This window comes from Bombus pyrosoma, linkage group LG6, assembly GCF_014825855.1.
Source record: "Bombus pyrosoma isolate SC7728 linkage group LG6, ASM1482585v1, whole genome shotgun sequence".
NCBI classification, from domain to species: domain Eukaryota; kingdom Metazoa; phylum Arthropoda; class Insecta; order Hymenoptera; family Apidae; genus Bombus; species Bombus pyrosoma.
This window is the reverse complement of record NC_057775.1, coordinates 13,598,216-13,614,327: the sequence shown is the minus strand read 5'-3', so window position 1 is coordinate 13,614,327 and position 16,112 is coordinate 13,598,216. Positions and strand designations below refer to the sequence as shown.

At 38.1% G+C, this 16,112-nt stretch overlaps 1 protein-coding gene across 1 annotated transcript; it reads right to left on the bottom strand.

Moving 5' to 3' along the window:
- Positions 1-2,436: 2,436 nt before the first annotated feature.
- Positions 2,437-3,822, bottom strand: LOC122568221. Its single transcript, XM_043727700.1, has 5 exons — positions 3,730-3,822; positions 3,482-3,629; positions 3,261-3,413; positions 3,002-3,043; positions 2,437-2,906 (listed from the first exon to the last, which is right to left on the bottom strand). Exons 1-5 carry the CDS (start codon positions 3,820-3,822, stop codon positions 2,437-2,439), a joined length of 906 nt encoding a protein of 301 aa, XP_043583635.1.
- Positions 3,823-16,112: the final 12,290 nt, after the last annotated feature.

Sequence of the window (16,112 nt, the reverse complement as noted above, 5' to 3'; positions counted from 1 at the left end):
TTTAACGATTTGATATAGTATATGTGAAAGAGTTTTTAACGTATTCGTTTTATTCTCTTGTTAAAATTATAATTTAATTGTACTTTAATGCAGAAAAACTTCAGTAATAAATGTTTCGTAAAATATCATATACTTAATCCTAGAATGTAGTCTGTAGTAATCTTTGTAAAAATAGAATCTACTCGCGCGCAAACTTCCAATGAAGTCGGTGACGGGAAAAGCTTGCACTCTCCTAGTTAGTAGAAGGTTCCAGTCGAATTGGGTTTCCTGGTAGATTATTGTTCCGATTCTGTCGAAGCTTTGAACGAGATTAACGTTTCAAGAAATTACTATGTTTATTGTAAGCGACTTTCTATCTGACCTATGTTAAACTTGGATAAACCAGTTAATGTCATTTTCGTAGATGTTCGTAACCCTTTTTTGAAATAAATTGTATATTACATTGTATCCGTCGGTCAACAGGAAGTATGTTCGAACGAAAGAGTTCTAGCATTCTAGCCTTAGTATATACTATTGTCTGCTGTGGTCTTTGAAAGGTCAGTATGTGATTAATAAATCTAATGTTTTGAAATGTTAGAATTGGAACACGACACCATGAAACAGTTCAAACGCTACATTATGCGTTAGTTGAAAGATATTTTCGTTTCAAATTTAAATTCGTAAAACGATTAGTTGTATCGTTTTCTTTACGAAACTCTGACGGGAGGAAGACTTTCTTCCGTTAGAATCGAGAGAAAGTATTCTGAATATTGTGCAATGCGTTTCGTAGTACGAGTTGACGTTTTAAAGGCGTACATTTTTAAAGATGCACCGCCACTTTCTCACAATGGTAACAATGTATCAATGGACGGGTTGCGTCAGTAGGCTTCATATTTCCGATGATTTATATCCGGAGATGCGTAATTGGTCGTAGCCGTAGAACTTCCTACATGCTGCGTAACGTCCACATTCGATATAGATCATCCGCAATTGCAGCTAGTAACAGTCGCATTGTCACACTTGCGATATCACATAAATGCAACTCGATAAATACGAGGAAACTAGCCAAAGTGAAGCTTACAGTTAATTACTGTCGCGTTGTTTTTCTATATAGACTGGTGAGCTTAGAAATTTTAGAGAATTTAATCGTTGAAAATATATCGAACCTAAATATATTCCCTTTTGTCGAAATACAGAAACCATTATCTCTACTGGATTATATTTAATTATCATATAAATTATACAGTATGTAACTTTCGCGGTAAATTAATATTAGATATTCACATTAATAACTAGCGTTAAATTAACGAAACAAGGTGAATAAACGAATTAAATACAAGCAGGTAATGTGTACACAAGATATGTATTACCTTTAAGATACATAAAAATAAAGAAACATCCATATATGTAACGTAGATTAAATAATTAAATAATTAAACTTTCCAGGCCACTAATACATGTACTTGTAAATCACAAGTTGCAACCATAACGTTTGAAATAATTTGTCCATTAGCTTATGCAATATTAACTATACTATTCACTATTTTATACAATGGCGATTATAGATGCATTTGTTAATATTTCAAACATATGACATTTTGATATTTGCAAATGATTTTATAATTATTCATTCTCCTGAATAGCCTTAGTTAGTATTCCTCCTTATGCACTTGACGTTTATTCTTTAAAGTCCTTCACAATCGTTCTATCACGACATCAATGCTGTCCACAATCGCTTACTCATCAATTCTAGCTAATACGCAAGAAATCCTGACGCGTTCGTTTTCTTCCATGCTCTCGGTTCCATCTCCGACGACATCGATTGATACTTTAAAACTATTTTCTTCTGAAAGTTATGTTTTGCATGACACGTTTGGTCGATTCACTAGAGGTACTCCAGTGACCGTCTTTTTCTAGTTTTCTTGCTTAGAAATTCCAGTTGATGATATAAAATTCCTCAAGCAACCATCTTTTTCCTCCTAGATTACTGCTTATTCATCAATTTCTGTTGATGTCTTGAAATAGTCTGTAAAGATTGTCGCCTTTTTCTGGCCGTAGTTGTTTTTCCAGCAGATCGATCGTTACATGACAGCGGATGATTTTTCATCAATTTTCTCACTCGATGGAGTTCATCCTTTCATGTTCGAGTATTTTGTGCGTGATTATATTATTTTCGACAGATGTCGTTGTGTCAGCGTTTTCTATGTCTTTTCTTGAAATTTTTAGCAACTTTCCCAGATAAATGCGAAGCATTTTTATTTTCTCTTTCAACGATAGACGTTTCTTGATCAATTTTTATCATCCGGTTATCTTTCTTTCCTTGTTACTTTCTGGAAGATTTTTTCTTAACTTTGACAAAAACGAACAATCGTGTTTTTCCCCTTTTAAATTAAGTTCTCCTTTATTGTTCTATATTCTTATCTAATGCATTTACTTCTCTGTTCGATCGATCGATCGTCAATATGCTACTACGCTTCTTCTACTCTTCTTCGAATTGTCCTTTTTCTCGTCGGCAGCTACTTTTTCCGTAACATTCATCGGACCTTGAAAAGTTTCTTCTTTCGCGTTAGTTAACGACGTTTTCTCAGCTTTTTCGGCGGAATGACTCTGCTTTTTTGCGCTAGCTGATTTTTCTTCCAGTTTCGTTGATATCTGAGACCCTTCCGAGTGTTTTCTCTCGCTGGTATCTGTTTTTGCATTCTCTTTCCACGATACCGGAGAATCAGCAGACTGAATAACATGTTTTTCGTTGGCAATTTCTTTTGCGTCACCTTCTGTTGATTTCCGATAACCATTGCTGTAACCTTCTTTCACCTCGTTCATATCGATTCCTTCAATTTCTGTCGATAGTCGAGAATCGTCTTTATCACTTGATTCATGCCCTTTCAACTGAGCAGAATCAGTTTTCTCGAAGCCCAGACTGGCTCCTTTAAAAAGTAATATGTAGTTGTTTCTTTATTTATCTGCTCCTTTAAAAGTAAACATTTTCAATGTAACTTTTGGCGTAGGCGTTCTACATTACCTGATGTCTTTTCTCCACGCGCGAGGAAAGGCAACTTTATCACTGAAAAATATAAATTGCATTTTCATTAATTTTGCCGTTGTACTGTTCCCGCATTTTTGTCGAATTTGCTTTTTTCAGCCCCATTTGATCGCGAATTAATTGTTTGTTCGCGTTACGGATGCGTTTTATTTATTTTTAAATATCGAAGTTTACGTGCACTTTGCAAAGAAATACATTGCGCTTAAATGTTTGTATTTTTATGTACGAATCGAATCACCTTTCTTGACATTGCTTTTGATTGTTTCAAGCACTTCTTTGGCTGTTCCAATCACTTCTTTGGCTGTTCCGATCACGTTTAAAATCGTCGAAATGATGAAATTGTCCTTACCAAAAAAGAACGCTATCGGTGACGTAGGAATTCCATATTTCTCTGCGTAATCAAACAACACAAATATTATCAATTTTTCTAAAGTCTCGTTTAATCCGTTACCACATTACCGATACTCTGCTGCGCTATATTAAATGTCCCCAGATCCCCTAGCTTTTCATTTTCAATCAGTTGCAGTGGTGTAAATTTATCCTTCAATGATATTAAATTTTCAATTAATACATTCGGCTTCTCTTGCCTCTCTGCCCTTACGTCTTCCTGAATGGATAAAAATTTATCTAACTCGTAAAATTAATATAACTATAATTTGTATAGAATTTAGTAAAATGCTATAAAATATTTTAACTGCATTACATACCGAATTGTTCTCGACTTTTTCCGAGTGCGGAAGACCTGGATGGGCCGCTACCCACGACGCAAAAGACACCAATATTATCGTTGACACCTTCATGTTACACCAGGTCTCGACTACTGACGGTTACGGACCAGTTAGTCGATTATATACTCTGTTTCACAGTTGCAAAAACACCTTACTACACAGAATATAATAGCAAGGGTGTAAATTATGGCTTCCTGAAACTTGCATCTCTGGAAAGATAACAGTGTTTAATGTGCTTATCGTATTCATTGGCGTAGATCGATTTCCAACACATCGAATCCGAGGACATATTGGTTTTAGGTAATTGGGCATGAAATATAATATTTTTACAGACGTTTATGCATTTGTCCGATGATCAATTGGAATGGATTGTGAAAATGGAAGGATTCTATCGTTATATTTATTTTTAAATGTGCGATAAAGATTATTTCAAATATTCGTCGATGATCAAAATCGTATTATGTATCCTGTATTAAAAAGAATTCTTTTACGTTCAATCCAATTTATCGTGTATTTTATATAACATATTTCATATTACAATTGTTCCAATTGTATCCCTGCAAAATCCCGATTAAACATTATAAACGATATAACGAGTATTTCAATTTGCTTCAAACTGATAAATAATATGTTTTCATTGCGTTATACATGAAACTATACGTATTTATTTTAGAATCAAGATTATTATATTATACCGTTCAATATGATTTCATCTCTCGTATAGCTTGTCAGTATTCTTTCATGTTTTTCGTGTTCCTTTAATCGAATGATGTAACGTCTATTATACAATTTTGAAATATTTGCAGATTATGTTTGCAGAAAGATATGGTACGTATGCTGTGGGTGTTATATAAATATTTAATATACATTTTGAACAAGTTTGTTGATGCAAAGCTTTTTGAATATTACCGTGGAATCAAACGATAACGTTAAAATTAAAAACGTACGGAGCGTGGCAGAGTTGTCTTTCATTGCTGGCGAATCTCGTCCTCTGCCGGAATAAATAGTTCGGAAGGGATGGTTGTTCTCCAAAATACACAGACTACCAGCCAAAGCTCATCTCCAGCACGATGTCGCCCATGTCCTAGAATATTAGCTATTTTCCGCTCGGCTGCACTGGATGAAGCGGCATTCTTTCTTTCTTTTTTCAGTTTTTCTGTTCTTTTCCTGTCTCGTCGTTTCTTCACTCTTGGAAAGTGAGTATACCTAGTGTATACGAGGAACGCCAGGCGGATGGAAAAGAAGCTTGTTTCGTTATGTGCGACGATCAAGGAACTTTGTTCGTCCCTGGTCGTCGTCGTACCCATCATGCACGAAGGTGTACATCGAAGGAAAAATTCTTAAAATTTAGCCGAAACGAACGCGACTCGACAATATTCGTCTCACGTTTGATTCCACTCCCGTTCGTTCAGGCTCGTGACAATTTCTCCGCGTCGAAAATGAAACGTTCCTCCATAAAGCGAACAGCTTCCTCGGAATAGCGAGAATTCGTGGGCGTGTACCGATGCGGAGAAATATTTTTTGACCGGATAGCCGGTTAAATCGGATCTAATGTGTTTACTAAACGATACCGGTGGAAATGAAATTTCAACAAAAGCTTCCGCGGAAACGTACGGCTATCGCATTAACCCGAAAGTGCCGGTTTTTCCTTTCGGTGCAATGTTTCTGCTCGTTCGTTGGCCGCACCAAGGGGGATCGATCGGATCGGTAATTTAATGGCAACCAGCCGATACGAGGTAAAAATTAGTTTTCGAACGGGTTGCTTCACCGGCTTTTACTTCGTCACGGTGAACTGTACGGGAGAGGGGATAAAAAGCTACGATGAAAGCTACGGCAGGGCGCGTAATAGCTGGCGATCGGTTACGACGCGACGTAGCGAAATTGCGAGCGATGCCGTAGATAGAATCAGTCGATACCGCTCGATAATAAAGCAACTAATTTCCTAACGAGTAAATAATCTTTGCGAGGAAAGCCGATTGAGTCGTTTCAAGGTATTACCAGGGATGTTCCGAAGGGTGAGCGACGAGTGAAGACTCACAAATACTTTCTCCGGTGAGTTCTCCATCTGTGGTCAAACGAGCCACTAATCGTTACTAATTGACGAAACGAATGACTTCGGGTCGTTGAACCGTCACGGCGTACGATTATTAATCGTATTAAACGTCGCATCGATCGTGGTAATACTAACTCGATTTCGAGTAGGGACTGTTCAAGTCACGTAGAAACATCGATCGCTTCGCACCATGTTCGCTTTCTCATCGATATAGTCCTCGTTATTCAACACGGCTAACCGTTAGAACAGCGTGAATCATCTTAATATCGATCCACGAGCCTGAGTCAATGCATCATTAACGTTTACAGAGCCCGAAGTCTCGTTCCACAATGGCGAATTTATCGTCCGGAGGAATTCCACTGAAACGTTTGTCTCTGGAGTCTCGTCTTCTCTGCACTGACATGCACGTTATTTCGTTACCGCGACCAATTATATTTCAAGTTACGGAGAGAGCTCTCAAACTCGTAAATTATAGCGTGTAATGTCGACTCGGATTGTCACACATTTGCATACGGGTGCGGATATGAATTTTTGAGAGACATTTCGATTAATCGGTTTTAGCCGTATTTTATTATATGAATGAAAGGCAGGTTCAACCAAGTCGTTCGCCGTTTCCGCTTTTGAGCGTGGTTATTCAATGAAAGAATAATATCTCGCTCCTTTTTTCCGTAGGACTTTTTATTGTTCCGGGCAATCCAATATCGGGAAAGCAGTTTTTCTAGGAATTCGTATTAATCAAAATAAAATCCGTGATTGCTCAGTGTAAATGTCGGGAGATGTTTCGCTAGCGCAAAATATAATACGTTATCTGTTAGATCTGATGGTTTTTCCAATTTTTCGTTGATGAGGTGATATTAAATTTGTAAAACATCGTTGATGATTTATTACGCTTCTGCGAGGAGAAATGTATTTATTCTCCTTTTACGTTCGTTCTATATGTTTTGTTTCATTAACATTTTATCTTTTTTATTTTTGTTGCATTTGCGAAGATAAATTTAATCAAAACAGTCGAAATGCCAGCTTCGATTCTTCTACGCATATCGTATATACAAGCGAATAAAAGTATAAATTATCGTACAAATATTTGGATATTCGTACACTACCTTAACATCATTAAACAAAGCTATTTATCAAATTAATTTCGTTTCATCGTACAAGAATTTATGTTCAACGCAGTTAATATTTGTAGTCCTTACAATCAGTAGCCATTTCGATAGAATATAACGTTCCTTTTCGACTAAATTTTATATATTCTTCTATATATATATATATATATGTCGGATTCGCATTATGATTAGGGTTGGGGTTAAAGGGCGTGAAACGAATCTTCGTTATGGTTAGACTTTGTCGTTATGCAATAGAGAAGATATTGACTAATGCAAACACGATTGTTACAGATATCGACAAGTAACCGTGGTAATTAGATACTCGAGACGCTAGTGACTATGGTTCTAGGTTCGATAACGAATCCACGGTCAACAGGATAACTCTTTATTAAACGTAAAATACTTTAACACGCAAACACGTTTACTGGGACGCTCTGTATATACTTCTCGATGTGTAACTCTTCAAAGCGATCGCACGAATAATAGACTGATGGAAATTTTTCCTCCCTTCACGATTGCGTTCGTTCGTTATATACTGGTCCGAAGCTTCGAGAAGGTTCCAATCGCCGTTGCTAGGCAATCTCTGCTTGGAGTTTGATTGTTAATACAACGTGTGTCCCATTATATTGACATCTCCGAGGAAAAATGTCCATCCCGTGACCGTGGCTACGTTCGGCGACCAGTTGTGTCACCTCGAACCCAATCCCACTATCACAAGTCTCGAACAAATACAATCGGATTGAATGACAATTGCTTAATTACGGCTATAGTAGAATCTAGATTACAATATTACGGGATTTTTCCCATAGTTCCAAACGGGAGGCTCCAGTGTCCTTCCATCCCCGACATATATATTAATTATATATTCGTATAAATTATTATAGGATAATTATGAATATCTGACCAGATTGTATAACTGTATAACTAATTGTGTTAATAATTTTGAAAATATTACTTATATCTAACACTGATGAGAAAGAAAAAAAGGAAGAAAGAGGAAGCAACAAGTTCACGCGTTGTGCATTTTCATAGGATTATTGGAATTCGTTGGGACACGATCAACCACAAAATCTTCCTTCCATCGTTATCACGGTGAGGCTAGTTAGATCTTCAAGACATCTATACAGCAGTTTTCTGGGAAGGAGCAGTCGTCGCAGTCGAGATAAAAGTAATTGGAACATCGTGATATTTGCGTTCGAGAGAGGAATAGCTCTCTGTATGGTACATATTATGCATAAAGGAATTCCCGTCGATGATATCTCTCGTTAACCGGCGACGATTCGTATGTTAAGTGGTGCGTTCAAGTTCTTCAGTGAAAATTAATACGGTTAGCGGTGTCGAAAAACTAAGCGGGAAGGCCGGAAAAAGTTCTTCTTCGTCGATTTGCATGTATTTTCATTTCAAATTAGAAAGAAGGAGAGTTAAGAGGGGAAATAAAGGAGACAGAATGAAAATAAAAAGTGTACAAGGTCGAAGATAGAAGAGTAATGCAAGAAGCAGGTATGGTATCGATCGATCGAGGGTGTTCCGCGAGATTAGATGGAGATTGAGACGTATGGTCGTGGTAAATAACTGCACCGTGTCTACTTTCACGAAAGACAACCCGAAGGTCTTCGAGTGTCGCTGAGATATTTATGTCGCATCGTTTGGATTTATATCGACCGTATACGTCACCATTTTATCGAACGTGCAGTATCTTTTATGTACGTATTTTGGAAGAGTGCAAGTGGTGTGAGCTGCTGAGTAAAAAAGACCTGAATTATCGAGTATATATGATCAATGCAAAATATATACACGCATGGACGTATAAGTGACGTGATACGCGTATAATATAAATAAGAGAGCGAAAGTTTCACGCGAAGAAAATTCATTTCCGACGAAAACATTACTTTTGACGCAAATGAATTTCAAATGATGGATGACTGGTTTACAATCGATGGAATACGTGTACAGAACCGTGTCTGATAAAGTGTCGCGGAAACATTTGCTACACACTTGGAATAATATAAACTCGAGCAATTACGGTGACAAATGCGTATCTTTTACAATTATTTTCATTTATTATATAGAACGTAGATGATATACGAGACGATAATATGAAACGTAATTGACATAGGATTATTTTGTAAGCAGGAGGAAAGCTTTGTGGCTAAATAACTCTGAGTAAAAGAGTAAAAAATTCATCGCTTGTTTTTATGAAGCGTTTACTTACTGTAACCTGTGTCGTGGACACGATATCGATTTCTTTTTATGGAATTCTACATATCCGAAGTTTGAGAAATAAAATTAGCCATCGTAAAATATCCCAAACTTTCATACTTTACATATAAGCAGCCACAGTAGAGAGGTATAGTTTAGTAATAAATTTCTGGATGGATTCAAGTAACCACATACGAGGGGTATTTTTTCTCTTAGCGTTTTTTCATTCCCGACACGCTCGCAGAAGATGTCGCATATCGAGCAGAGGATCTCGCGATAAAATGTTCTTTTTGTCGTATAAAACAAGCAATATGGCGCGTTTTTAGGGCGCGACATAAAGATTCTATCGCGGCTCCTTACTTATGCGCTATCAAGATCCAAAAATTTTCTCTGGCGGCATCGCGAACTCAGAACTGGCAATTACGGCAAACTCCAGTTGGGAAGCACCGCCTCGAGAATTATTGAAACTGATCCCTAACGAACGACCGTAAATTCAACTTTTACACGTCTCTATGTTCCTCCCTTCTTACCATTTCGTTTTACTTTACGCCACATTTTTAACCAAAGTTTCATAATTTCCTGTCGCAATTAACAGCTTGCTAACGATTTGCAACGTTCAACAAACGAGCAACAACTAAACAAGTAAGCAACGTAAAATTAGCATCGGGAAAATATTTCGTCGACGATTAACGTTTCGCGTAAACTGGCTCTGAAATAATTTCGTTGTTAAGAGTCGCGAAGTCGAACGCTTTGCCCGGAATCAAGAAGTTCTCGAATTATTACAATTTGTTAACAAACGGTTCTACGGGAGTCCAGATTCGACTCGAGTGGCCCTCGATTTGTTACCGAACCGACGACGCGATCAATATTTACGAAAGTTGGCGAATAATTCGAGTTTTCCGTGGTCGATGTGTCGTGTCCTCGACGCGGTTGAAATATTCATACTGGTGCATAGGGCTAATGTATGCGGCTATTACATCTGCATCTACGAGCAACGTGTAATCGCCACGAGCATGTATAATTAGTCTAAGGATACCTTTTCAGTCGAGAGAGGGGACACTTTAAAAGACGCTTCCGGGCTGGATCTATGCGTAGGCACGAATAGTATTCGCTTTATTACACGATGTCCCAACGATCGTGACGGTGTTCCAGAGGAGCTTACAGAGACGTGTCGCGTTGTTCCTCGTCGTCCGGCCATCGATCACCGGCCTTTGCAAGGTGCAGTGATTTAAGAAAAGCACTGTTCCGCTTCAGCCTCGACCTACAACTCGAGGAATAATATATAGCTGTGCCTTTTATAGCGGTGCTTGACAGGATGTAGCTACCTTCGGACACGTTTGGCAGATCTGTAGCTGCACTTCTTGTTTGCAGTTATCCATCGTAGCACAGAGATAGAAATAAGCGGACTATCTTGGGATTGTACGCGCATATTAGGTGTAATCGATGTGGATTTAGCAGTTAATTGCTGCATTGTAAATATTCCATGGGATTCGAATAAGCAGGTTGCGATATTTAAACGTAGCTCGGAATTTGTGGTGTTTGATTAAAGGAGTTTTGGAGAGTTTCCTTTGCTGGAATTGTACAAGCTTGTAGCAAGTTTATCGATGTGCAAGTGTAAATGGAAGAACAAATTTTCCGCATAATTTTGGAAGACGAGGCATACTTTCATCGTACGAACAACGTGGGTAACGATTTACTTCGTTAATTTCGAAACACCACGAAGATTCTTTCGTTAAATTAACAAACTTATCAATGTTACCTGCTGTAATTTCTTTAAAAAGAGTAGTTATTTCGACTTCACAAATACAGCTTCACAGTTGTAGTAAATATTGCTCTGAGAAATTGTAATAAATCGAAAGTGAGAAATAGTAAGCCAATAGCAAAATGAAAAATTACTCGATTTTGTGCTCTTAACTTTAATTTAAGCATTACATTATCCCGTGGATTTAACGCATCGCGTATTTTTATTAAGCAACTATTTCCTCGGAATCTCTCATAAACCTGATTTATTTTAGAGTGCTCTTTACGAGAACGATCGATTCCATTCTCCTGTCGAGCCATTAGAAGGCTTGCCGCGGTAAATTTTATAATTTAGGTCAAAAATAATAGACATACTACAATATTGTATTTGTGAAGAAGATAATCACATTGTCGTGAAACACACGAGCAACGCTTGTCCATTTCTATAGAAAGACTACATTTTACAATTCTTTTTATTCTCTTTTCTTTTAAAGCTAAAAGAGCAAGCTAAATCGACATAGCAGATGGAACAATCGTACTTGATGAAAACAGTTCATCATCTAGATTGATACTTGATTAATTATCTAGTGATATAGTGTCAGAGTAACTCTTCTCACTGCCGGTTAATTCATCAGATTTATTACGTAAAATGGAAGTCGTGACAAGCGAAAATGGAGCGATTCGCTTTCTTGTTCCTGCAAATAAAAGTTTCGTTTGTTTGCAGGACAGCAGAAGAAAACTCCGTGTCGAGTCAAGAAAAGTTTTATTTTTAAAACGATTGTAATAAGAAACAAGAAAATGTACGCGATATTTGTCATAATACAGCAACTGTAAGATGAGAGTCTGCTTCTCTGACGCCGACATTAGAGGATCTTGTCAACTTTTACTTCGAGAAGATTTATGATGTTCTTACGCAACACGATGGAGTAAACATTATATAATGTTATACAGAATGTATATCAACAATTCTAATGCCTTTTTAAAAAAAGAAGTTATTAAAGCGAACTGAAAGAAATGAAGGAAAAAGCGAGCGAGCGGCGAGAAAGAAATTTAGCTCTTTGTAATGTTAGCTGTTTTTCAATTTATCAGATATTTAGAGAAAATATTACTAAATAAGTAGCAAAATGAATGAACATTATCTTATTTAACAAAATACGGAAAATATTGAGTACTAAAAATTGCTGAACCTACAATAGTGAACGTAGAAACGCACCAAAAACTATGTGATAGCCTACACATTATTCCGCGATGCGACTAACAAATGACTGGAAATAAAGTGATCGAAAATGTGAAATATTTAGGATAGGCCGCCTTAATAATTAACCAACGTTATCGTACCCATTTCTTGCCACCCCTCGTGCAAATTTATGCAGATATTCAACACAGATTTACAAGGAATTCCAATTGACCGAGCCGAAATTTAATTTCTCACACCTTCGATCAATTCCTCTTAACGATATTGCCGTCGCGTAAAGCCACTGCAAATTATGCGATAAACGCACGCGATTAGGGTGCGTATATTATGTTGCGATACTCGCGGGCTTTCGCGAGAAAACAAGCCAAAAACCATGGAGAAGCATAATTGATTGCGACGACAGTATCGAAATGCGAAATTTAGTAGTTCCCTGTGTATTTCATTTATTTTAAACGCGGCCTCCGTTATTCAGAATTCAACGATTAAATGAACGTTAAATTTGTACCGCGCACGCTCGCACTGCGCGCATACCGGTTTCAAAATATATGGCACCGCGCGGTACGCGCACCATGAATTATGATATCGCGACGCATTAGTTTTAAATGATGCTTTTCAACGTCACCGACGAATTTATGTATAAGGATAACCGGGATCCTGTTAAATTACCGGATCGCCATTCTCGTATCAATCATGCGTGTAAGCCAGAACAGCCAAGTTAGTCACCGTGTGCGTGTGTTTAGACAGCGGTTACGAGCGTGTGCACGTGTTTTCAATCATGGTGATGTTTTTTGACGGTGCTCGAAACAAAGAGGTAAAATGTAAACGAACACCGTGATTGAGGGAATAGAGAACAGAGAATTCATAGATTCTTCTTGCAAGATATAGCAACCCTTGATCCACGAGTTCTCGAGGAAATCGTGAAATTTTTTTATAAAATATCGTACAACGCTTGTATGAAATTCGTTTGCACGAAGATTAATTTTTCATTTCAATTTACCTTATTTCGAAAGTTTCTGTATTCATAAACTTTATTGATTGAATATGAAATTGGATAAACTTTGAAATGGAAAATGAAAATACGATGTATGAAGTGTGAGATACAATTTTTGAGCACTCGTTGTTATTCATTTCTGAAGCATCGCACTGTACAATTCTAAATAAATTCGAGAAATACGAGCTTCCTATGTTTTATAAGTGTATTATTGGAAACATTTGATTTCCAAGGTTCGTTAAACCTTATTCCGAATAAATGCAATGTGCCATTCAATTCGATTAAACGTTGACTGCGTGTACAGTTACCTGCATCGTTTCTCGATTAGCAAACTCAGCACATCGTTCCTTCCTACACGATTCTCGTGTCTGAAAATATGTGTGAGAATGTGTCTCGACCTATATCGTAACGGCATGACTAATTGGTGGCAATAACGGCGACGATCTATCGCCAGTGTAGGCCTAACCAATATTTGCGATCACGAGATTTACGATGATTCGATTTAGTGTGTATCAATTGCATTCTGTCATCGAACTATAGGCTTCGAAGCTTACGTTGAAATATAGGTCTGCTGCGAAGTTATTAAGAGTAATATAACATTTCTTGTCGTGTTATTTTAAACGAATCCTTACAAATGCCGTTCTTTTTTAAAGTTAGAAAAATGCGATGTAATCTGCCTAATATATTAGCAGATGTCACAGATTTGTTTTTGTATAAAATATTCTACCTTCGTCTAAATGCAAGTTCGACGAAAAAGTTTGTTTAATTCTTCGTACTAACTGGGTATGTACATGCTTTGTCTACATGAACATTATTTCGGAGACAATTCGTGAACTGCCGTCGTCTTCCTAAATCTTCAAGGTAAACACACTCCGGTACAAAGACAAAGGCATTCGAATTCATGATATTAAATTATCTCGACAAACACGAAATCATCTGTTTCCCTGGTGAACCGCGTTACAACCATGTCTGACTCGACAACCCGGAGACGGATTACCACGACACCGGCGGATCACAACATGAAATATAACACGTTGCGTATTTTAAGGTCGCTAATCCACTTACTAACATGGGTAGAACCTAGCTTAATTCCGTCACAGAGTCGAGTAGTACAGATACGGCCGGAAAATCCAGGCTCATTCCATGTACTCGTATCTCTTTCTTCTGGACATCACGTTCTAAGATGTATAACAAGTGGATTTCCGTCCTTGTTGGAAAGATGTTTCATAGTAACGAGAGGAAGAGGGAGAGAGAGAAAGAGCAAAAAGGGTGACGATAAAACGTAGAAGGACGCTACGTTCGTCCGGCAGATTGCCAAGAGACGGTTTCGGCCCTTGGTGGTCATTGCGCCAACTGCAACCTCGTGGGCGGAATTTAAAAGAGGTCTCCGACTATTATAAGTTTCCTGCTTCTCATCGGCCTTCTGTCCGCCACGCCGCCGAGACACCCTGCACTTCCATTAATCGTAAAGGTAATTATTATGTGACGAGCGGCCAATTGGACCGACCCAGAGGTGAGAGTGTTAATGAAAGAGAGTGGATCGTTTGAGATGAATGCATTCAGCCTGCATGAAAAAGAAGATACAGTCGGTGGTTTGCAAATCATAATAACGCGCGTTGTTACGTCTGTGGATTTAATATCGTGCTAATATTTGCTCGTACTTTTGTTCACTGGGAGTCCGATAGATGCTATCAATCTGAGCTTCTTGTAATTCTAAGATAGAATCGATGAATTCATTTCTTTTATCAATTAGTATATGATTCCTAAGAATATTCGGTTTGCTCAGATTGTTTCCGTTTCGTTATTAGCTTCCAGTGTTTTCTTCGTAAGTTGCAGAATCGCGAAGAAAATGAAGAAATTCAGTCAATTTTACGAATGACCTCTATGTACAACATTGCGAGCTCTTGCACGGTACATATTATAAGAAATATTTCAGAACTCTTTAGCCTTTCTTTAAAAAAGGTAAAGATTTATTGAGAATATTTAAAAAGACTACCGAGAGAACATTTCGAAATTTACAACATTCGAATTGCAACCTGAAAATTGCACCAAGCCCCAGTGATCATCGTCATCTTTTAAAGGCAATGCAACACCTGTAGTATACTGAGTCGCGCGTTCGCTGCGAATTTAAGTCGTAAATTGCCAGTAACGAAAAGAGAGAGCAGCTTCTTCTCGCGTCAAAGTAGGATTGTGTCGGAGAGAAATTACGCGCGTGTAATTTTCATCGAGCACGGCAGGCTAACTACTGTGCTCGAAATGGCGCGCGTATACGAATATCGCGCGCTCGCAGCGATAAATAAAACGCGGTGCGGCTGTTGTTGATATCGCAAGTGCGACACGTAATTAACGTCGGCTCGTACACGCGTATAAAGAACACGTATCGCTGTGTTTAATACGGGGCCGGTCATTATGTGCGGCGCTAATTTTGAAAGTTTCATTTTTCCCCCTTAATTATGTTATACTCCGTTCAATCCGAAAGTGTCCTCCTGGTTCAATTCGGCTTTTGTCGCATTCTCGGTCAATGCGAGGTCCACTCCTGAGAACTTTGCGATCGTCGGTGAAACTCTCGACTCGCTTATCACGATGAATAACAGTCACGTACTGTCGCTTTCGCGATTTCAATCAGCAACCGAAAAGAAAAGAAGAAGAAAGATTAAAAAGAGACCACTTCAATTCTGTTAACTCGGTAAAACGAACTTTCAAACAGCCACTCTACATTGTAGTAGGAAATTAAGTCGCTTGATAAAGAGGAGGCCGAATCAATGGCGCGCCTTTGTTTGTCGTCGTCTGAAAATCGATATCTGCTAGATAAGACATTTCGTCATCGAGACAGAGATGTATATACGTGCACACGTTTCTTGGTACAGCAGAAATTGCAAAATTGCTCCAGGATGAAGCTCGGTCCGGTTAGACCGACGCTTAAGTGCGGCTTTCGTAATAGATCCGTTAACGGGCAGTTATGTCAATTAGATTAACTCGAAGTAGCTGGTTTCTGGATTACTTAAATAGTCATTACACCGGTGGATCCAGGTAACGTCTCTAATATCCTAGCTTTACGGGGGCTGCAAGGCTGCCTCG

Bases quoted from the DNA above. Each gene is read 5' to 3' on its own strand.
- LOC122568221 (XM_043727700.1), bottom strand. From the start codon at position 3,822: ATGAAGGTGTCAACGATAATATTGGTGTCTTTTGCGTCGTGGGTAGCG. The intron at 3,630-3,729 runs GTATGTAATGCA...TTATCCATTCAG, and splicing joins AAAAAGTCGAGAACAATTCG to GAAGACGTAAGGGCAGAGAG. The intron at 3,414-3,481 runs GTAATGTGGTAA...TTGATTACGCAG, and splicing joins TATAGCGCAGCAGAGTATCG to AGAAATATGGAATTCCTACG.